The 24,961-nt window shown below is 35.9% G+C and overlaps 1 protein-coding gene across 4 annotated transcripts; it reads left to right on the forward strand.

The window, feature by feature from the left end:
* LOC149777905 (uncharacterized) lies at positions 1 to 24,961 on the forward strand. 4 transcript variants are annotated; one of them, XM_089938999.1, is made up of 6 exons: positions 1 to 580; positions 9,282 to 9,341; positions 14,495 to 14,679; positions 15,186 to 15,216; positions 20,110 to 21,174; positions 22,234 to 24,961. In XM_089938999.1, the coding sequence occupies exons 1-6, from the start codon at positions 250 to 252 to the stop codon at positions 22,974 to 22,976; spliced, it is 2,415 nt and encodes an 804-aa protein (XP_089795125.1). In that variant the 5' UTR covers positions 1 to 249; the 3' UTR covers positions 22,977 to 24,961. The 4 variants fall into 4 exon arrangements, with proteins under 4 accessions (XP_089795125.1, XP_089795126.1, XP_089795127.1 ...); XM_089939000.1 differs by lacking the exon at positions 1 to 580 and adding an exon at positions 5,991 to 6,099; XM_089939001.1 differs by lacking the exon at positions 1 to 580 and adding an exon at positions 6,504 to 6,655.

Raw genomic sequence — 24,961 nt, forward strand, 5'->3', positions numbered from 1 at the left:
ACATGGAAGGAAGTCGGCTCTGTATGTGGCCAGTGTAGCACAGAGACAAAGGACACTAGTTTTACCAGTTTCAAATACGTTGAATGAATTATTACAGATTCAGGAAACACTGACTCGATCACATCGGCCAGGATTCACATATCATACCATAACCGAAACAATTAGATAACACGTGAATACATGCTGGTATCGCATATAAGGTGAGAGGACAATAAGTAGAACAGTGTATTGCCGTCAGTGTTGTGCAATATGGCGTCTATACCACTTGGCATCAGACAAAAACATAATAAACTGCTGGTACACCTCTGTGATCTCATACACATCGAGAGTTCGTGTTACAAAAATTTTATTGGTTACCTGCACAATGCTGCCCTACCCGCGGGGCGACTGCAACGCGTTAAAGACGAACCAATGGAGGTGTTTCATTTAATGGAAGAAAGAGGAATATTGAAGGAGGGTGACTACAGCGTACTGGAGGAAGCACTTGATGCCAGTTGCTATAAACAGGCTTTGGAGCTGGTTAAGAAAATCGGGTCAGAGATAACAAAACAGATGGAAGGGCAAAGTTCCACTTCTATCGGTTAGTTTTTCAATGTAATGACTCGTGTGGGTCTCTCTCTCTCTCTCTCTCTCTCTCATATTATTTATAGCTACAGTAGCTACAACCAAAGACGAATATTGTAGCGGATTCGAATAACAGTCGTACAAGTTATGCGACTCTTATTTTTACACGTATGTACATACATAAACTCTGGGGACCCGTGTAGTCGAGTGGTCTAAAGCGCTCACCGTTACGGATCACTGCCGCCTCTCAACAAACTCTGCATTGGTTCGAGTCTCAGGCTCAGCCAGTTTGGGTATGCGAGAAAGCCTGTCGGTAGGTTCTTGTGGGTCTGTGCTTCTTTCCGGGGTTTTCCCGGGTTCTTCCTCCACCACTTATACTGGCCGCCATGTATAGCCTATGAAAATGGCGTTAAATCCTGTAACAAGAACATACATACATGAGCTGGACAGAGAAAAAGGAACAAACATATACCTTGACATACGTTCACTGACTGTGATGCTAATAATGCATTTCATGCAGATTCTCAGCGTAGGATGGAACAGAAACCTTAGGCCAACCAGGCGGCCACCTAGTCGCCAAGGTTTGGAGGGTGCCATAAACGAAGTACACTAACATGTTATTCATTTATTGTCATGAAATATGAAGGCGAAATAAGGAAATTAATATATTTTGAAGCCGAAAGTATATTAATACTAATGTTGGTACGCGAGAAAGCTGTCAGTAGCTACACATGGGTCGCTGATTATTAGCTAGTCTGATACATCAACCCCACAAATCTGTACTGATACTGATGGACGACCCGAAAATCAATATAATCACAGGTGAAGGGCTGATTTATCGGTCTAGTTCTTAACAAGCTTATCCCCGTGCTATTCCTATATCAGTTATTCTTGCCTCTATGCATTGCTTATCTTGCGCTGAGAAATGGTGTTAAACCCAAAACTATAGATACTGATATTTTACATTAGGAGAGTAATTTTTGATATCTGAAATTAGATGTCGTATATATTGATTTTGCTAAGTGTTAAATTTTTCATCTAACAAATGCTAACAAAATAGTATACATTCCGATGTTCGCATCAATACTGCAATGTTTAACTAGGTGGCACGACAATTATCCTCCCCCCACCGGTCAATTAACTCACCACCGATTGACACCCCAAACAGTCCCCCCCCCGCCCCAATCAATCACCCACTGGTCAACTGCCCCATCCCACCCGTGTCATTTACCCCATTGAAACCTACCTCCCCTTGACATGGATATTCCTCTTTATACGCTGAATAAATATCTAAAACCGGAAGTAATATCGGTGCATGGGGCGGCCGTATGATATTAATAATCAGAAGAAGACTTTATGCGAGAAAGGGGCTTTCATCAAACAAAAATATATGCTTCTATGCAACATATTACCTGTAAACATGTTTTTAATTAAGCCGCGAGCTTCCTTATAATTTTAAAACAAAATACAAAACTCCCAAATTGTCCAGGTATTGTGTCATTAACCTGTTATGGTTATCTATATTTTTTGTAACTCCTGGTTCAAGGTTTTATCTCATTTTTGTAAGTTGTATTCATGGCTGTACATTGTTCAGAATATCTGTAGTTAGATTTAGCCTGCGTGATTAGGGTCAGTTTTAGGAAAACTAAGATAGTAAAATTACACAGGAACTATAAATAAATGCTTAAGTAGGTGTTGACAATTACTAATAATACTCTTAATATTAAGACTTAATGACGACTTTGGGTTAATTTCTCATTGGTTAATGGGGTTTGGACGGTTCGAGAACTTCTCATTGGTTGGGCTAGGTCATATGAACAGGCAATTTCGAGACAAACTGAAGACTAAGATCTTTGCTAATTCAAAGCTCGCCAAAACATGACCCCTAAGCAATCGCCGTCAGATCTTTACGTAGGACAGCGGTGATATTGTTTTAATCAGACTGGAAATTTTACCGCAAGGCTCGACGGATCATATGAAGCAAATGTTCATGTTCATTACATCTGACTTTTTGTGCAGATACTGTTGTGTTTCTCTTTTTTAAATCAGTGTAGTTTCAATGTTGCTAGTATTTTGTTTAAGTTTGTCTCGGGGTGGGTATTCAGTTTTTGAAATGTGAAAAGAAGATATTTTACTGCGCCACGAAGCATGCTGTCTAAAACAATGTATCGTGGGGACTACGACCCTTTTCCGGTCCCGGATTAAGGCCTTCCAGGGCCCAATGCACTGAAAATATGATGGGGTTTCCTACCCTTAAAAATCTTAAACTGAAAAAAAAGTAAAACAAATCTATCAGAATAGTGGGAAAATCAAAGTGTTGCTATCATTCTAAAAATCAAAATGCCCTTTAAGGCAAATCGAAATGGTGCTCTATAAATCACTAAAGTTTATCATCAAGAATTAATTATTTCCCTGGTGCCCCTGTTGGGCTGGTGCCTAAAGCACGTGCTTATTGTGTTTAATGGGTAATCAGGCACTGCCCTTTTCTTTGAAAAAAAAAAGTATTTATCTTGTGGTAATGTGTTGGTGATTTGACTTAAGTGGGCGATGATAGGACGTTGTATTTCAAAAATAACGATAAAGCGGACTTTTGTGTGTTCTACAATAAATACATTGTGGAATACATTATTGTCGATTCGTGTGACAGAATTAACCCTGCCAAAAAGATTTATGTTGCTGTAAATTTGAACAAAATGTTGAAAATGCATCAAATGGTTCTGTCAAGGACCATCCTTAACTTGTCTCAGAGAATGGCGGAAAAAATTTGGCATTCAGTTTATTTTTATCTTTTATTTCATATGCCTTTTACAGAATGTTAACATATTTACCTTTCAATTTTTCCTGCGCAGTTCTTTAAATTTATGATAATTCCGAAGGCTTTATCTTCCTGGATTTATTTTGTTGCAAATATGTATGCTTTCATTTGTAGAACTTTGCTTTAAGCCGACACCATATATCGAAAATTGCGCTGAGGAGCATGTAATCCCAGCATTATGTCGCCCCTTTCCCCTCTTGTCATTTTTTAAACATTCGTCCTTCACTGACTGTCACCTGGAATGTGCATTGAACTGACATTATATTTAAATGTGACATTTGTATACTTTTAATTTAGTTACAGGAAAAGCCGTGGTTGCTTAGGTGGCGCTCACCAGATAATATGTACTTTTGAGAGAGTGACGTATGTAAGGTGAAGTAGTTCGCATCTGAAACATGCACAGTGGAGAGAATGTTTGCATACCTCTATGCTACATTAATGTAATGTGGATGATATTTCTTTTGGATATTGTACTTTTGGAAATTTTACATGATTTAAGCACACTGCTAACTAAAATGACTGCTCCCTTGTGTTAAAAAATCAGTCTGAATTAGTCTAAAGTACACTATACATAGCAGCTATTAAAATAGCGAAAATGAATTCTGCCAGACTAGACAATACCAGCTTCTGAAAGTGCAATGAATGAATTACCAAATATATAAAATGTAAAAAAAGTTATCGGCTCTTTTTTATACAACTGACCTCTGAAGTTTAGGAAGTGAAAATGACCAAGTAGAGCTAGCACTTTTTTGAAAGGTGCACATTTGAAGTAAGGCCAAGCTGTATACTCTATAACCCATAGTACACACATCAATCATACACCAAAATAAAGGGAATTAAAGGTTCTTTGCATTATACCTATGATATACAAGGTCTTTTTTAAATAGCCAGTATAACCAGTGAGGAAAGCCGGGGACATTCTTTTTCTTTAAATTCCTAACCCTTATGCAAAATGTGAAACTGTATAGCGCCACCTTAGCTGGTTGAGCGTCGATCTTGTAATCCAAGTGTCATCGGTTTGACACCCGCCCACGACAGGCTAGGTCGTCTGCTCGCTATGTCCTTGAAAAATGCACTATGCTCCAATTTGCTTCTCACGGTTTCGCCAATAGTGTGTTAATGCTACCGTAAAATCAGCCAGAAATATAAAAGACTTTAAGAATAAAAATAAAAACACTAAAGAAAACTTTCAGCTGGAGTCTCTTTTATAGTAAAAGTCTCACGTGTCTTGTAGGCGTTCAGTGCCGACTATTTCCGTAATGTGCACCATTATATAAAATTTGATTCAAAATAGTTTTAAATGGCAGATTTTAGTTTATTTTCATCCTCGTACACCCCTATTTCTTTGGAATGCCGTTTTCTACACGTCCAGGTCGCTCCGGTAGCCTATTGGTTAAAGAGTCCGCCTACGATACGGGAGGTCGCAGGTTCGAACCCTAGCCGAGTCATTCCAGATGCTTATATGATTATGTTTCTTATCTTATCGGTGTTGTCTAATGTTGTAAAGCGCTTAGAGCTTCTAAAGATTAGGCGCTATCCAAAGTCCTCATTATTATTATTATTATTATAGAAATGGTACAAACAGCTGCCTCGCTAGACGTTCAGCATTAAGAGTTTACTGTTTGGACTGGTCGGCTTGCTTGGAAAGTGACTGGGTGGGACATGATGCCACATGCATGCAGCATGCTGCCCCAGTGCAAGACATCACTATAAACTGCCACACTGCAGATATCGTAGCGATATGACTAAAAAACTGTTAAAACTATGTTCAAAATACAAAACACAAACACATATACACGCTCCGAGAATTGCATACGCCAAAATCAATGTTCAGCCACGTGGGCATTTTTGGACGAGATCAACCTAAAGGTGTGATATACATGTAATACAATCCGGATTGAATGATGCGCGCATGGCTGTCGCAATGAAAACTGCGCATGTTCATAAACGAATTCATACTACCCTATATTGTGACGATTAATCTCAACGTGCTCATTTCTTAATTCATTTCCGCATCTGGCTACTTTGTAAAATTCGATAATTTACATCTGAAGTTTCTCGATTACAGACAGTTAAGGTGCAGAACATCCATTAATTAGGATTCATTCGACTTTGCTTAAACAAAATTAATATTAAATTTTAAAACAACAATTTATATTATATTGAAGGTGAGATAACGCGCATTCATGACCTGCATGACTTTTTCTCCAGAAATAACCGAGTTTTCAATCTTACGTAAGATTTCAAAAGATCTGTACAAGAGAGCTGCCCAGAATAAATACATTTTCAAAACTTACTTGCAAAAGAACAGTTTTCAAAATAAATATGCGTAGCCGGCTAATACAGGCCCCGCCCCACCCCCAGTTCAGCTTACTCTTCAACCCGACACCACTTCGAAATATTTTTTTTTTTAAAAAAATCTCTGTTCAATAATGTCAACCACGTACACACTAACCTTAGAAGTTTGGTCACTGTGGGCAACGTCCTTTACATAAACGTTGGAATGAAAGTGAAATTAAAAAACGAGAACTAAAAATTCCAATTTTATACACACATGTCCACTGTATTTTAAACAGTAATCCAAATTCCAATGTGATCCGGGTTATATCAAAACATTAGTTTTCCCCTTGAGGGCCTCTACCAACGGCTACGCACGGTTACATGGAAAACACAATGGCATGTCTAAGTAGAGATATGACCTTGCGGAAGAAACTCTACATGTATGTACCCAACGTGGTTCAGATTTCGCGATTTCAAAGGGGATGTTTTAACAACTTTACCTTATTCAGCGAATCTGAATTGTTACGGTTTATAATTTAAACGGCTTCTGCTCACGTGGGTACAGGGCGTGCAGGGAGGAAGTGAAATATAGCCGATTGTATTGGGGTTAGGGTTCCAGATTAAAGGGGCGCTACTGTTAAAATTGTATTGTATTGGGGTTAGGGTTCCAGCTTAAAGAGGCGCTACTGTTAAAATTTGAATTTGCTTTTATTTTCTGCTTGATCCGAGTTAATGAAAAAAATGAAATTAAGTTGTATTCCATGTAATAGGACTGAATATGGCATTAAATACGTACAAGCTTCGACATACGCATGACTATCCTCTAAAAATAGATGTTGTTTACGTTCACAGGATCACGTGACAAACCAAACACTGCAATCTACGACGTAAATATTGTCTAAGTGGATGTTGATGTTGTTACATTAGTTAATGTGATAATTAAGGACTCTGTACTGCTGTCGCGGATGGGACGAAATAGTTTTAAGACATAGCAAGGTACTCTCCTTGAACTAAATCAGCTTTTGTAAGGAGTTTTAGAAGAGTGGATAACAAATAATTTGTTGTGGTAATGGTTTAATGGGGTCATTCTCAAAGTGTTACTGATTGAAAGTTTACGCGATTCTCTTTCTCTCTCTCTCTCTCTCACACACACACACATACACACACACACGGATGAGCCCTATATATCTTTATATGGCGCACTCACACACACACATCATTTATATATAGTGCAATTTTATGGAGCTTTATAAATTATACTATAAGTTTTGCATTACAGAGTAAGACAGAGGGACCCAAAGACAGCAAATCCATTATAAAGGGAAATATTTTGAACAGGTTGTAACTCTTTGAGTCCTTTCTGAAATATTAATGGAATTATCAAGGGTTAAACAAATCATACTTTAAAAGAACCCCAAAATGGCTTACTAGGCTTCGATTCAGATAACAACATTACTAAAATAGTTATCTGCAGATTAAACTTAGTTTAGAGATTTTTCTCCTGGTTGCATTAAGCTCTAGGACTGTCCATTTAAATTTTTTTTACTTGGGCAGAGTCGCGAGAGGGGGGATTTTAAAATATTTAACACCAAATCTACAAATGTCCAATGCCCTGCGTGACTGAGTGATCTAAAGTGCTCACGATTCTGGATCACTGCCACCTCACCTTTGTCTGCATGGGTTCGAGTCTTAGGCTCAGCTAACATGAGTATGTAACATGAGAAAGCCTGCCAGTAGCTTCTCGTGGGTCAGGTGTTCTTCCCAGGGTTTTCCTGTGTTCTTCATCCTCCATTTGTACTTGTACACCCTGTCTTGTGCTGAAAAATGGCATTAAACCCTACAACAGATGTCCAACCTTTTTATAACTTCTAGAAAATCTCAATCTAATTTGTGGAAAAAAAACATTATAACCAATTCTATTCGTTCAAAAGAATTAGCAGTCTTGAGGTAATAGAGAAAATGATTATTTCTGGTTTAACCATAAATCTAAGGTGCTTCCCAGCCCTTTTCCCGAAATAATTTGTTCTTTTATCAGACAGTTTATTGTTTAATCCATACAGCAATATAAAATGTAAAAGATATTTCTCTTATGTAAGTTTAACTTAAATGGGCATAGTAGTTTTGAAATGTTAAAACAAGTTTCTACCTTGCTGATATCAAAGATGCTTGTTTGCTATTGAGGCTATGCTCTATATAACATTAAAATATGAACAATACTTTGAAAGTTTGACAACGTTAAATGAAGTGATCTTGAAGAAGTGTAAAAATTGTCTCATCTGATTATAATAAACAAAATATATATTTATTTTAGCAGATTATGATATAATACATATTTCCTCCAATATTTTGAGAAAAATATTACCAGTGTTTTACCTGGTTGCTATGGAGTTTCAATGGTTGATATGGAAGCTGTCAAAAATAGAACTTGCCTAAAAATATTCCAAGATGTAGTTAACCAGATATAGTTATTTCTTTAGATATCAGTCTATTTTTAGCCTGATCCCAACGGGAAATAAATTTTTGTCATATCAAAAGTTAAAACAGGACAGATGATAATTGAGTCATGTATAATATGTATGATGTCTTGCTCTCGATGAAACTACAGCAGGTGGAAATCTTCACGTTCTAAACCTACTTCATATAACAAAGAGTTCTTTGATACCAAATTTGTGTGATATTGAAATTAATGAGTTATTTAATAAAGAAATCTTCAGAAAAAGCAGATTGTCTGCATGACTTCCCTTTTATGAATTAATAACTCTATATTGCTATAGCTGCATGCACAGGAAATTGATGAATATTCCATAATAAAGGTAAATACATTGCACATATTTCAAAGAACCGAATATTTTGCATTAGTTTCACAAAAGTTGATGGCAAAAGCATGTCAGAGTGTGTAGGGTGCATAATGACCTGCTGGTGTATAAATAAATAACACAAATGAATAAAGATAATAAGTACAGATAATAAATACAATACAAATACAATAATAGTAGAATACAAATAATAAATACAAGTAATAAATTGGCCCTTTATGGTCACAACAACACTAATTGATAGGAAATATGAAAATCCCATATTTTATACTTGGCAAATGATCTTTACAGATACTATCTTATGTATTTTATATATTGCTATAATAAAGAAAAAATGTGTGGTCTATATTCATATGAAAACATAATCTTGATTCTGTATTGCACAATTTTATGTCTGCACTAGAATTGTCCAGCAGCATCATGGAATCAAGCATTATCTACACCTCTGTAAAAATAGTGGAACCTTTTTTAAAGATCACCTGTACGTGCACTTGCATTCCTTTATAAACATAACCTTTTCATGTTTACTTAGGTCAGTTTGCTGAAGAAATAATTCTCTGTTAAATAACAACCTTTCTTTTGAGGACACTTAACTTCCATGATGTGGCTTTGTAAGACAGATTTGACTCTAATGTGACACATCCCTGGAAAGATACATATAGTATTTATACATCTGCATTGGAACATTTTCATTGCCAAATCTAAACTTTGGAATGTTTCTTCCTACTATTACTATTAATACTTGTACACAACTTACTACAACTTTATTATTCTTGTTTTTATTATTGTTATTATTATTATTCCAGCAATCCAAGAGACTAGCGCTGCAAGTGGTGACTCTCCAGCAAATAAGAAGAGAAAAATTAGTAAGTACTAAATATAGAATTGAAGGGTTTAGATATAAGTTTGATGTTAGGTGTACATATAGGCTTCCCATTCACATACATAGCTGCATTCATGGTGCGTAAACTAGCATACATTGTTTAAATGACCATTATAATAATAACACTATGGCGATTTTATAACATTTGTCTACTCACATCTCTATTGTCATGTCAGTGGCATTTGTACAGGTGATACAGACTCGTGTTTTCAAAAATGACCTATGCACAAATCTCAACATCAAGATTAAAGGATCCAAATTTTGAGTTTCATGTTCAAACACTTTGCAATTGCGGGATCTGAAGGCAATAACACAGTGCTAAAGTGAAAATCATTCACTGTAGTAAATAAACTTTAATAAGACACAAAGTGTAAATAAGAGTATTCAGTTCATTGTTTTTCATACACCTGACATTAGGCAGATTGTATTATAATGTTCTCTGTTTGTCCATTTGTCTGTCTTTTCCTCATGCTCACCACAATCTAACATTGCCGAACTTAGCAAATATGCTTACACTTTGGTTCTGACATAAGCACATAAATATTGGGGTGAAAGGGTATCAATTTATGGGTCTGACGGTTAAGAGTCAAAGTTACTGTGACAAGGAGAGCAAATTTTTTTATGTATAAATACTATGAGATGTAATTCACAGTCCTGAGTTAAACTTTGTGGAACACTTGCACTTGCAGAAAGGTAGAAACCATTTTGGTGGTCAAAGGGCCAATCATCAGAGTCACGTTAGTTAAAAAGCGAAAAATGGTTTCTTCATTAAACATTTTTTTTAAATTATTTATCAACTATGCACCTTTACCAAGGTTTGTGGATGGTTTATACTTTATTTAACAAAAGGTCTATCTGGTGGTGGTTGTGGTAGGAAGGTCCGAAGATATCAAAGTCAAGATCACTGTGGCTGATAAAAAGAACAGCTGTTTTCACATAATAACTTTAGGTCCTAATGATTCACTTTGACCAACATTTGTGATCAACGCGCATTTAAGGCAGGGAAAAGTTTTGCTAACAAGAGTTATATGGTCAGTGGTCAGTGGTTACTGATTGGTTGATAATCTGCATACCTGCTCATGTCCTAATAGTATGCTTTTTGTGTCCAACCTTGCATTGCTAATATGGCATGGTGAGATTTAAACAGGGGAGACAATGCAAGAGAAAACCATGATTCTATAGCCATTGTTTAATGATGATCTTTTTCCATCTTATTTCCTTTCACCATTGAGAGACCTCAGTCTAGATTTAAAAAACAATGCCAAATAATTAATAACACAACAAAAAATGACACAAATATTCATTCACTTATTTCCATTGTGATTCCTACTGATTTCTTAAAAGCAGGATATAATTAAAAATATGCATGCATGGTTCAGTATTAAATACTGGTTGTTTCCTTGATACATTGGCACTAATTATGTAAATGACACAATCATCAGTATGGGCCCCAAGTGGTCTAAAGCGCTCTCCGTTATGGATCACTGTCATCTCACCTCTGTCTGCGTGGGTTCGAGTCTCAGATTCAGCTAATGTGGGTATGTGAGAAAGCTTGCCAGTAGCTTCTCGTGGGTTGGTGGTTCATTCTGGGGTTTTCCCGGGTTCTTCCTCCACCATTAATACTGGCTGCCATGTATTGCCTGTCATGTGCTGAAAAATGGCACTAAATCCTACAACAACAACAACAACAACAACAGTCATCAGTATGTCTTGTATCCCTCAATAAATATCAAAATTCATGTAATTTTTATTAATATGCAAGCATGCCTTTTAGATTAATTGATTTCAACAAATTGTCCAAAACATTAATTAAAGCTCACTGACTGAGCAATATTATATTGAAATTGCTCTCGAGTGACATGAGAAAAGAACACTGTTTGCACATACCATTTCATTCTAATGGCATCCTCCTTTTAAGCTGTTGTGTTAAATATTGGTGAATAAAGATGAAAAGTGAATATATGTTTACTGTTACATTTTCTGGTATCTTTTGCAAATCAAGATAAAGGCAGAAGCTGGCTTTTTTGCAGTTGGCTCATTTCAAAGTCTGGAGGGAAATGGAGTTTTAAGAGAAATAATAGCGTCACCTTTACAGCAGTTTGCATGCTTAACTTTTTATGTACTATGAATTGGTTGACATTGTTGTAAATGAAGCATTTCACATTTTTGCTACAGTTCTTATTAGAAACTCATTGACTTCGATGAGAGTAAATGCTTCTTACTGAAATTAATTACTATGTAAGTTCATAAAAATGTCTTAAAGCATCCACTGAGCAATACTTGTCAAAATTTACATTTATTGGCACTTCAGAAATTTCAGAAAAGTTGTAAAATCTTGTTAACATAAGTCAAATGAAACTTTCTTCAATCCATTTTCTCCAGCTTGTTAAGATTAATATTGAGTAAATCCACTCTCTCAGCTAACTGAAGAGACGACATACCAGTAGATACCAAGCACATTCTCTGTCATGCCAGAAAGATGTATTTAAATACCCAGTCTAGAAAGGCTCCTGATCATTTTGTATCAGACAATCACTCTGCCTATTGTATTTGTCAGTAAGCAACACTGATGACTCTCACTTATATATATGTGTGCGCCTTCAGCCACAATATCAGGGATTTCTGTGTTCACATGGTGTGATAACCTTATCACACTATGTGAGAACAATCCTTTGTCCTTGCTGGGTTACCAAATTAGAAATTATCATAGTAGGACTACATGCATCCTTCATAGGACATGCAAATAAAAAAAAAATACAGTACAGGTCAAGACCAACATATTAACAGTAAGATATACTCTGTGAATATGCAAAAACATATTTTGGGGTATGACCTGTGGGTCATGGTCACAATGGCGGCAGAAGTAGGGGTCATGGTTGGGGATGTAAACGTAGGGTTGGTGGTATGAGTCAATGGGGTATAAACATAGAGCATCTAAAATAACACTGTTTCGAACTAGAAGGCACATTTAATTTTACATGAAAAGCATAAAAATTTATGAAAGAAACCATCACAATTGTTTGGCTGGTACCAGAAGTAGCTATTGATGTTATTGGTGATAGTTCATCTGGTGATATAGTTAGGTAGATTAATGGTATGGCCCTGTGTCAGACAGCAATTACTTTTGTTAACATAAATGTCAAGAATAAATTTGACTAAATTTAGCCGATTACTCCATTCCATAGGAGCCTTTCATATATATATATATATATATATATATATATATATATATATATATATATATATATGTATGTATATATGATGCCGATCCGGATAAAAATCAAGTCCACAGTTACTAGTACAAGGACACTGAGAGAAAAAAGTAGTAACTTAATCTCAAACAAGGCTGAACAGAATTTGATCATGATTAGACAGAACATATTCTAATAGAAAGGCCTTGCAAGTTTGATCTGCCATCAAATTCGGCCAGGGTTACTAAAAATAGAATAACAATTGAAAGTCTGTATTGTGTTTGGAAAGCTTTGCTTCCTCAACAGAACATATGCAAAGGGGACTGTGCAGAAGGAACAAAAGGCACATTTGCTGTCAGTTAACACAGAATAATTCTGCATTATTTCATAGTGTGACATTTGACAGGTATCGGCCTGACTGACATTATTTTCTACAGAATAATTAAAATGTACAATTAAATCAAAAACTAAAATTACTGCCAGAGTAAAGACTTTCTGTGCAACTAAAATGTTTACATATTTCATGTGTAAAATGGTCAGAGTCCAAACATTCTTTACATAGTTCTTCTACACAATTCACACATATTGACAACATGCCACTTTGCCATTTAAATTACTTACCTTCTGATCTTTCATGTAACAGAGAATGACATTAACCCTGATAATGTATTAAGATGGGCAGTTCTGTTCTTTACCAGAACTTTTACTATAATAAGAAGCAGGTTGTGTGACAAAAATGTCATTTGTGATCAGATAAAGTTTCATGAAGATTGTTGTATAACATCAGTTCTAGGCATGGGGATTGTCATAAAGAATATTTCCAAAGTTGATGAGGAGTCTGAGAATACTTACATAAATCGTGGACTCGGTTCTCAGATCTAGATATTGAAGTTTAAGTTTGAAGTGGTTTAACCTAACATTTACAGCGACCTAACATTTAAAGCAATGAAAACATGTTCAAGGATTGCACACAGTTCAAAAGAATTTGTGGTCAGTCTGATGTACAGTTTATTTACCATCACTCTTTATCCTAATTCTGTAAAAACGGAATGTGTCAGGAGTCAGGTCAGGTCATAATTTTGCATAACCAAAACCATGAACTATCTACTAGGGTAGTACAAGATCTTTAACACTGTGGGTTACATGGACAAAAATGTAAAGTTCATGGGCCATATATATATATATATATATATGTGCTTCACCATCCAAATATTGTGATATGTATTGTATCATAATCCAAGTATCGTGGTATGTATTTTGTCACAATCCAAGTATCATGATATGTATTGTATCATGATCCACTTAGTATCATGATATGTATTGTGTCACGGTCCACATATCATATGTATTTTATCACACTCCAGGTATCATACGTATTGTATCACAATCCAAGTATCATGATATGCATTGTATCACAATCCATGTATCATCATATGTATTGTATCACAATCCAGGTATCATGATATGTATTGTGCCACAATCCAAGTATCATGACATCCATTGTATTACAATCCAAGTATCATGATATGTAATGTAACACAATCCAAGTACCATGATATGTATTGTCTCACAATCAAAGTATCATGATATGTATTGTATCACAATCCAAGTATCATGATATGTATTGTGCCACAATCCAGGTATCATGACATCCATTGTATTACAATCCAAGTATCAATATATGTAATGTATCACAATCCAAGTACCATGATATTTATTGTGTCACAATCCAGGTATCATATCAAATGTATCACAATCCAAGTATCATATGTATCATATAGTAACCAGGCTGTATATGATTCTGAGATTTCAAGCATCATATTTTGACAGCAGAATTGTAACTTGCATTGTCCTCATATCACCTTTTTATTGTTTTTACAACACATAAGGACTTACATAGAGCTGTGTGAAGAGATAAATCTGTCATATTGTGTCACCATTACAGTTGATAATCATTCTCATATGGAGGAGACAGACTTTACTGCCACTAGTCAGGTTGTCACCCCACCTGCACAGCCAACCTCAATCAATGAATGCACGCCCCAATCCATCCAAGCTGTTGCCCCAACCCAGCAGCCATCCTTGATGCAGCGCACACCGCCAATCATTCCCACACAGCCAGTAGTCGAGGTAAGTGTAAGAATATTTTCTTAACCCATTTCACTTAGGGTTTGATTCTGGTCCAACAACCACTATCTGGACATCTTGTAGTCAGACAAAGCCTAGATTTATTGTTATCGTGTTGCATTGCAAATAAATGATATAGCAAATTTTATTGAGGTATGTCCGGATATTTACTTAAAAAAATAGTCTCCTAAACACAATTATCACATAATTGTTTTTATTTTTATAAACCCTTCATTTATACTACCCTCGTATTGGCAGCTGTACATTGGAAAAGGATTTCAAAACAAATTGAGATTTATATGGGCTTGGATTTGTTGCATTGAAGCAATTAACATGCAAACATCAGTAAAATAACTTCTGTCTGAGTGAGTAATGTGGAAGTAGGAAAAAACACATCAAATGAACCAAAAGATACTGATTAAGCATGCAGTTCACATAGAAGATATTTTAGCGATGATACATGCAAACCACATATTTCATTCTTAATAAAACCTTTTTATATATTCCAGGAAAGCCAAGGACAAGCAGGAAAGAGTGATGGTAAGAGAAAAATAACAGGATGTTTCAGTGTTCTTCACGGAGTCCAGCCAGTTCTCATCAATAATAAAAATTGCAATACATTATTTAAATGTAACTTTACAGATAGTTTAATTACTTGAATAATAAAATACTTGCATCTTTATCCTAAACAAATTAAAGCTGATCATGGTACTATAAAATTATTGCCCATTAGGCAATTAAAAAATTAGCTTAAGTGAATAGCAACCACCCATACCAACCAAAATGATTTTTGTTGTATAAAGTTATAGTGCTGTGACACATTTATTTGAGTGATTTATTTTGTTTCAGTAATTGCATTTCTCTTTCAATTGGAGGCAACAACTTTTCTCTTGTCCTACATTGGTAGCTTTTACCTCACCTGGTACAATGGCTAATTGAGCTTACAGTATGGCCTTTTGTCTGGTATGCATCATTCGGGGTCCATTCTTTCTACTATGGTTACTTGTGAATACTTTCCAGGCTTCATGTCGGATCAGATATCACTCAGATTTATTGCTGATACTTACTGGTTTAAAATCTCAGACGAAATCAATTTAAATCCACACACAATCATTTTAATGAGGTGATCTTGCATCTGTTTGATTAAAGCTGACAATTCTCATTAGACCACAATTCTGATCCAGTGTTCAACATGTATATTAACCATGTTTTATTGAGATATATGCATGTTAAGAGTGATGTCAGAGTATATTAATGGCATGTTCTTGGCCAAGACTCTGAAAATCCAGAGGTAATGAGTTGTAAGCAACATATACACTTATTACTGAGGTGAGACCCAGAAGGCACATTATTTTATCAGATTTTGATCATATATGGTATGTAATCTTGTTTCATCAAGACCTCTCATATGCTTGACATTTACCCATACTAAATATGTGATCCAATTTAATGAGGTTGTGAAAACTGGAATCCATATTTCGGATTAGAGTTTATATTCAAGCTTATATTATAAACGTCTGTGATAGGTTCAGTTGTTATGCATATTGATTAGAAGATCTTTTGACTTGTTGTGCTCGAAAAGTAAGATATCGTATGAGTTGATGATCAAATTTGATATTGACAATTACATCAACCAAACATTCAATGAGGTCAGTGATTAGCGACAGTTGTGCATATTAATGAGATGATGTGGCATCTGATTACTGACCTTTTTTAGACTGTTGCAGCTTCATTTCACTGCAGTGTTTGGTTTGATATGGAATGTATCATGATAACAATTGCAGAGGACATCAACGATGATCGACGTCCATGGATATTAATTTATCATGCATCTGACTGAGAATGTGAAAATTTAGAGTTTTTTTTTGTTTGATCATGTTTGTTATAAAAGCTCATATCATCAATATGTTGTATGAGATCAATTATGAATGACATCTGTACATATTAATATGGCGATCTTTTTTCTGATTGGCAGAGTGTGTAAACATAATAGATTGAATATTTTTGATCATATTTTCATCTGATTTAGTATTTTTAACAGCATACTAATGAGATAATACTGCATATCGTAGATCGAGCATGTGAATGCTGCTGTATTTGTGGTCATGTGTTTTGCCACATTCTGTATTTAAGCGTATATCATCAAGATCATGGGTGGGCATGTGTGAACTTACAACAGAGCAGTTCAGGTTCACATTTAAGATAATTTCATTTTGACTGTATACCTGGGTAGCTAGTCATTATAATTTTCAGTTACCCATTTGACCTTTTCTAAAATTTTTACATGTCTAGTTTTAAGGTAGGGTGGACATGACAGGCCATGAACTTTATGGGCCAATAAAAAAACAGACAGCTGCAATTACCCTTTGAGGATCAAGAAGTGGCCAATTGCCCAGGAGATTAACTTATAGTTTAGCCCCATCACCTCCCAAGCACAGCTGCGAGTTGAGGGTAACAATATTTAAATGTTTCCCTTACGATAGGGAGACACTAAGAGGGACAGTCCTGCATCTTGGAGGTGGGGACTGGTGGGTGGGTATGGCATCAGTGGATTCCAATGAGTTCTCAGAAGAACTGTTAGCAATGACCCCACCCCCTTCAGTGGGTTCCAGGTTATGACTTTAGACTTTCTCCTTCAGACTTGTATCATAAACCTGGTATCGAGGATTAAAAGATTCTCTTAAGGCTAGCACCTTGTCCAGACTTCATATTGTTCCTGCATGTTGTTAGAGAGCTTACACCTACATTTTTTCAGGGACAGGAGTTTGCCCAGCAGCAGAAACGATGGTCTGATTCCATCTTCCATGTGTTGGCAACTGGTTATTGCATGCAGCTATCAATCCCATTCATCAGCTTCATCCCATTAGACCACCCCACTTGAATATAAAATAAAACAAGTGGAGATATGATCTGGTGCCTGGACTCACTTCCCTTTAAACCATGGAGGTTTTGAGGCTTAATGCCTGGACTCGGGTGACCATTGCCTTGTATGCTTATCTTTCTTTGGATTCCTCTTTCAGTTTATTTAGGGAGGAATCATTGTCTCTAGCTGCACTACAGTGATTACTGACAGCTGTACATAAATTGTCACAACAAGCTTTCTTCATTTTGATCACGCCCTCAGCAGAGCTTTATGTCCACGTGATAGTTGCCTTGGATAAGTTGAAGTTCTTACTGGATTACAGTAGGAACCCTCTAAGTTCAACACCTCTTGAAGTTAAGATGCTGTTCAGATGATTCATTCCCTTCATGGCTTCACAGACTTTGTATAATCAACAATACAGATTCCTAGCAACAGTGTTAGACATTTATAAGAATGATAAGAAGCGATCCCTACCTGAACACTCAGTAACCTTATCCCAAGTTCTTTAACCAGGTACAGCCTAAAAGGTCTCAAGAACAACCTCACTTGAAAGCTCCCTTTTTCGTGTCATTCGCTATTAAAGGCAGTCAGAAAGACCAAAGTGGAAAGTCTTCCGATTGTTCTCTGTCAAGCAAAAGGGAATGGGTTGACCCAAGGGATTTGCTTCCTGTCTGGCAATATCTTTCCAGCTTCGCAGTGGGAACATGTTTATCTATCTTATCAAGGACAACTAGGACATACAATCATTCCACCTTTCAGCATGCTACTGGCTTCATTTCCAGGAGCATTCTATCTCAGACTCCCACCTTAATTCACCACTCTAAATTGGCTCATTTAAGGGAAGAGGTGCATACCTATTCTGTATAAGGGCACAGTCAAGAGGGTGAGAAATGATTAAACCGCAGTAGTATCAGCTCAGAATCAAGCTTTTTGCATTAAACAGATTTCTTCAGGAATATCGCTTCAAGATGATGTTTATCAATCTTACCTTAAATTTACATTTTTGAATAATTTTCATTTTTATATCAGTAGCTGTGAATATCCCCACCCGATACAGACAGAAGAGACTCAACAGCATTATGTATATAATCTTTTGATCTTTAATTATGTTTTATAACAAATCTAATTAGACATTTACATATATCATTTTTTAAGCCTAAAACTTGCCCGCTGTTGCCAATCCAAATGCAAAATCGCACTAAGCACACATGAAGAACGAAACAAAAAAGAAAATAAAGAAAAAGACGACTAAGATTGATTCAGATTTAGTTTTTTTCCCTTCTTTTTTCTGAACTTTCTAAACATAATACTAGTAGTCATAAAAATTGTCATTTCAGCCATCTACTTTTCAGTTTCTTCACAAGCAGTGGTTATCTGACTCCATTGTACCTATGATGCAATGACAAATTAATGTTGAATTGTTAAGTAAAATTGTTTAATATTTGTTTTATTTAGCAAATCTGGCTATATGAGCTGGGTAAACTTCTGAAGTTATGATATGTCCTGTGCCCATTTTTCATCACCTGTACTCCATTTGTAAACAGTTGCTCATTAACACTCTGAAGGCCATATATCTAATATGAGTAAATCAAACAGAGAATATGATAAGGATCTGACATGATTTAAGAATGTGTGGGATCTAGGCATATTAGTGAGGCAATTCTACAAGTGACTTGATGTGCTCATTACAAATCGAAGGTCTGTTTTCCTGACACTAACATATAAACCATCTGATCAAACATAGTCAAAAAGCTTATGTCCATGAATCCATGAAGATTATGGATGAGTACATCTGGGATGGCTTATTTAACTTTTATATCCTTCAAGAAAATCTCAAAAAATGAAAATCACAGTTTTCATATATAATTTTATGTTAGAACATAATTCCATATTCAGGTCATTGCTTTCTGCCAGGTAAATTTACATAGGCCATACAGTCTCCTTAACCATGATATTTTTCAGCTTTACTGAAAGGATACTATATGTGCCATACTGAGGCCTCCAACATCGATCTCATTCATAATTATGAATATTTTGGGTTTTTCTCTATTTCTGCACCAAATAAAGCAAAACAATATTGTTCAATTTCTTTAAGTAAGTAAACAATAACGTTTAAAGTTTGGATTCAAAGTGTTTGATAACTCTGTGTTGAACCAAATCCCAAAAACTGTTGTGAAATAAGAAATCACCACTGTAACATAATTTCAGATGCGAAGAATTTCCTCTGTTGGTGAGATCAGAATGAAAAATGTAGTTTACGGAGGACTTTTTTCTGTATTAGGAAATTCCTGTTTTACCTAATCAGTGTTGGTTCATAAATTTCACAAGATACCATATCAGCAAAAATTGTTTCCCATCGAAGTAAGATTATTTCCTACCTAAAAACATTATGATCCGTCACTTTTACTCAATGACATTTAATTTATAAATTCCTTTCGAACACTTATAATATGTTGTGCATTTAAGAACAAGAGTGTTTAATGCAGAAACAAATTTCTGTGTTGTCAGCCTGTGAGCAAAGAGTGTGTATAACACATTGCTCTACTACACAATTTGTGGTTTCATTTCAGATCTGCAAGATGAAGTTGAAATTTTAGAGGCAATCAAAAACAATGTTGAGAAGATTGAAGACATGATAAAAAATCGATGGATTCCAAAACAAAATGTCATGTTGGCAGCGGTGAAAGAATATGGCTATTCCAAGAGTGTCCAGATGACTCTACATGAAATGTCCAAACTGCTAAAGAAGGAGATTCCTGAGGCTGTAGGTGTATGGTGTGGATATAAACCAAATGAGCCTCACACTCCTGTGTTTGTGGTCACTTTCAAAACCCAGAAAGGTATCCCAAAAAAGGCTGTGATCCCAGAACTTTTTATCGATTACTCAATCATCATTCAGTATAAGCATGTACCTAACGATGAAGAAAGAAGTATAACAGAGCAATATGGTAGCAAGACGGTCAAATCTGAGGATGTCGCTCGTTTGAACAACTGTATTGCAACACACACTGAGAGTCTTATGATGGAACATAGCAACTTGAGTATAATTAGAGCATGTCCTGTTAAATCGCGTGGTTACTTGAGGAACCAAATGGATGTGATAGAGAAACCGTGCATAGTTTTATATGTTCCTGTCAAAGGAATCATACCAGTAGGGGAAAAGGAGTTCCCAACAGAAATAGATGGAATAGCTACTGATGTCAGAGAAGGAGAATTTTATTTCTTTGGAAGCCACAATGCAATGGAATACCACCAAAAACTACGGATGGGCTGCTGCATAACAGGAAGCATGACTGGGAGTTTGGGTGGATTTGTAGACCTTCCTGGTGAAAAAGTTGGTTGCATAACAGCTGCTCATGTTGTCTTAGGACATAACCAGATTCAACAATACATTAACCAGGGAGAGGAAGAGAAGAGACAGCTGAATGATGATATTGCCCAAGGAAATAAAGAAATACGTATATACCAGCCTACACCAGAGCCTGGTTTGAAACCTTATGGGAGAGTACAAGCTATAGCCTTGGATGCAGGAAACATTTTTTCACCATCTGTTGATGCAGCTATTATTCAAATTACAGATGAAGAAAGGAAACCAGAAACGGGAAATTTTCCTGATGGCGATTTTGAAAATGTTGGTAAGAATATAAAATTTACATGTTTTTTTACAAGAGTAACAGCCATAATCACTATCTATTCCCCAGAAATCAGTGTCACTTATGTTCCACTAGCATAACATTCCTGTTGCGAGATGCAAGTTCAAAGCAAATATTGATAAAATAAGATTAACATTATGGGACATTGTATGTTTTGAACCCCAGTATGATTTTTCCCATTCTCCGGATATTGTAATTTTAGGAATTAACTTTGAATCATCACTATCTAGCCACATTTGTGCTGTTGCCAAGACCCTGTATATGCATATATTATAAACAGTTTTATTGCTGTCTCTTTCTTTTTCTCATCATTTTGATGTTAACACTATTGTAAATCCATCTAAATTACAAACAAACAAACTGAGTGGTCTAAAGCACTCACCGTTCCAGATCACTGCCATCTCATCTCTGTCTGTGTGGGTTTGAGTCTAAGGCTCGGCTAGTGTGGGTACATGGGAAAGCCTGCCAGTAGCTTCTCGTGGGTTGGTGGTTCTTCCCTGGGTTTTCCAGGGTTCTTCCTCTACCAATTATACTGGCTGCCATGTATAGCCTATCTTGTGCTGAAAAAGGGCTCTAAACCCTAGAACAACAACAACAACAAACAACCAAAATACTTGTACATAAATTAACCATTTTGCCATTCAAACTAAAGAAAAAAGTAATTATGTTCATAGTAACTAATTGCTAAGTCTTCTTTAGTGCTTCTTTTGGGCTTTTCCATTAAAACATACTTGGGACCAAGGGAAGGCACTTTTAAAGTTGGATACCTTCCCATAGATAAAGTTTAGAATTTTCTTATCATTTTAATATGAACTCTGTGAAATCAAATTACCCTGGCATATATTTTTAAACAGCCCTTATGGAATGTGTATCAAATGAAATGCTTTGCTATGTGTCTGTCATAACTTTAAATCAAACCAAATTTGCCCAACATCGATGATACGACACAATATGAAAGAAGCGGATGTGGAACATTTTAAAGCAGTAAGATTAATTCATTATTAAGTCATGACCACCCATATAAATTATATTTAATTATAGGTTTTACAAAGGAAAAGCCCATGCTCTATACCAGTGGGAGAATCCTGGATGACGTGGATTTTCGGCAAAGAGGATGTCAGGTCATCAAGTTTGGATGCACCACAGGCGTAACACAAGGCTGTATGGAATGTATTGGAGAGTCTGTTCGACCAGTGGATATATGGGGTAGTTACAGTTTCCCATTCATGACGGGACAATTAGAAGTGAAGTCGTATAATTTTGCAGCGGAAGGTGACTCAGGAGCATTGGTTTTCCACTGTTTAGGTGGAAACATTCAAAATCTGCATGCAGTTGGAATGATCATAGGTGGAAGCTCAACAGGATGCCAGTGTTTCATTACACCTATAAAAGCTGTCTTTGAGAAACTTGGATTAATAAATAACAGGTTCAAGGTGTTTCTCTCTAGACAATTGTCACAGCAGGAAACAGTACCCCAACCACTTAGAGAACATTTTGAGGTGACCGAACACTTAACCATGGTTGAACAGAACATGAACAGAAGTATGAATGAAAATTTAATTAGGATTGAGCAAAACATGAATGAAAACATGAATCAACGCTTTATGCAGGTTGAACAGAACATAAATGAAAACATGAGTGAACGCTTTCGGAGGGTTGAACAGAATATGAATGCAAACATTAATGAACGCCTAACGAGGGCTGAACAGAACATGAATAAAAACATGGACCTTGGTTTTAACAGATTGGAGGATTTATTGAGTAATTTGAATAGCAAATCCTAAACTCGAGGATTTGTTCTGCAGAAAATAGATCAGAATTTTTAATTTTCCAAATTTAATTTGGATAATGATAAAGAAGATATTGATGCATTAGTATCATGTTATTATTTCACCTGTCATAAATATTGCATGCCAGTGGCAGATGTAACTCCACATTATTGGTTGTCTCATTCTCACCATTAGGTGAAAGTAAAGCAAGTGGCACAGTCTTTCATCCAGTATGAGTAACGGTGATATTTTCAATTTGTTTAAAATCGTATATTAGATGTACCATCAACAATTTTCTTTAACCATTTACTTAATAACGTCTTTGCTGTATAGTCCATTAACAGTTACTATACATGTGTGACAGTCGTTGAGGGCAGAATGATATAAATTTTATTGAACATCTCAGAAAAGTGTGGCATATAATTTAGATGTTCTTGAAGTGTAATTAAAATGGGTATCCCAGTGACATACATTCATTAAAGCTGATCACTTGGAATACGAAAAGGCCCATCCAGCCAAACAAACAATCTCAAATAACTAGTTCACAAAGATACATGCTTTTCAATTAAGAAATGCTCTCAATTATTTGGATGTATGCTCAGATGTGTTTACAGGTATTGCTGTTTTCTTGTGTATGTTCTTATTGGGTTTTCCAATCATTTGATTAGTGTGACAAGATCTACAGTATTTAGCAACATCACTTTTAAGTTTCAACCAATAATAACGATTCAAGATCTTCTGTAAGGTACTGTTGTCTCCTAAATGACAAGCCAAGGGAGTTTCATGATTAGACCAGCAATTTCCTGTCAATGTCACCATGGAAGGACAAATTGATAGCGTACTGACAATTCATCACCATTGGATGCCTCAGGCGATTTTCATTTAATGAGGACATCATTTCTCACTAAATATCAAACTGTTATTTTTGTCGTTTCAGCTTCACTAATAGCCATCGGAAAAAACAAATTTCATTATATTGTTTCTCTTCCTCAACACGAGTGTTGTTCATCACCCTGATTAAAGTAGTAAAAAGAGGATCACTGTGATCAAACATATTGATTAATCAAAGCCAGGAGTACATGTTATCTCATCAAAAGACTGACTAATGTATCAGCAAAAGAAACAATTTCCTGGTCAATATCGTTATCAAACTCTCCTTTTGCCATAGCCTTGGTAACCACAGGTGTTTCAGGCTTAACAGGATCAAATGTTTGCTCCAAACAAAGTTTGTCAATTACTAGTGGATTAACCATTATCGTAGCTCCAGCTAGGTCATTACCTCGTAATAAATGAATACCCTCGACAGGTAAAGACAACAGTGATCCAGCAGTCTACTCCTTGAATAAGAATACTTTCACTGGACGAAAACTTCTCAGATGCATGGAAAGTACTTGATACAAAAACACTGCGAGAAAGCTCCTGCATCTGTTAATATTTTAATAGGGATAGATAACTGTACACGGCACAATATACAACTGCAATATGTTTAATATTGCTCTTTACAGGAACTCTTAGGACATAGTTGACCCTAGATACATTGACAAATGTGTCTCGGTGACCTTGTATCTGGTAGATGTAAGCGATCTTCAGCTAAACGTGATGTGCAGATATCATTAATGTCTTGCAAGATTAACATTATTATGACCTCAGACCTTTAGACTACATACTATATTTGTTTGTCTGTTACATAGCTGATATGAGGTGGTTTGTGGCATGTTATAATAATGTACATCGATCCATTCATTTTTATGCTTCCAATTTCCGTTCTCAACAAAATCTCATTCTAACCACCATATAAAGTTGCAAAATTTTATGAATAGCTTGCGATCAGGTTTCTAACGAAATCTGCAGATATCGAGATCCAATGGTCTTGGCAACTGCTATTGTAACTGAAAGAAAGAAACACGGTAATTAGAGACTTTTATTATTTCCAGCTACCAACTATTGTGGATGGCTTGCACACTGGAGCAAAATAAACCATGCCAATTTTGGTGTCAAAA

This window comes from Sinohyriopsis cumingii, chromosome 17 (assembly GCF_028554795.1).
Source record: "Sinohyriopsis cumingii isolate HCF-2022 chromosome 17, ASM2855479v2, whole genome shotgun sequence".
NCBI lineage: Eukaryota > Metazoa > Mollusca > Bivalvia > Unionida > Unionidae > Sinohyriopsis > Sinohyriopsis cumingii.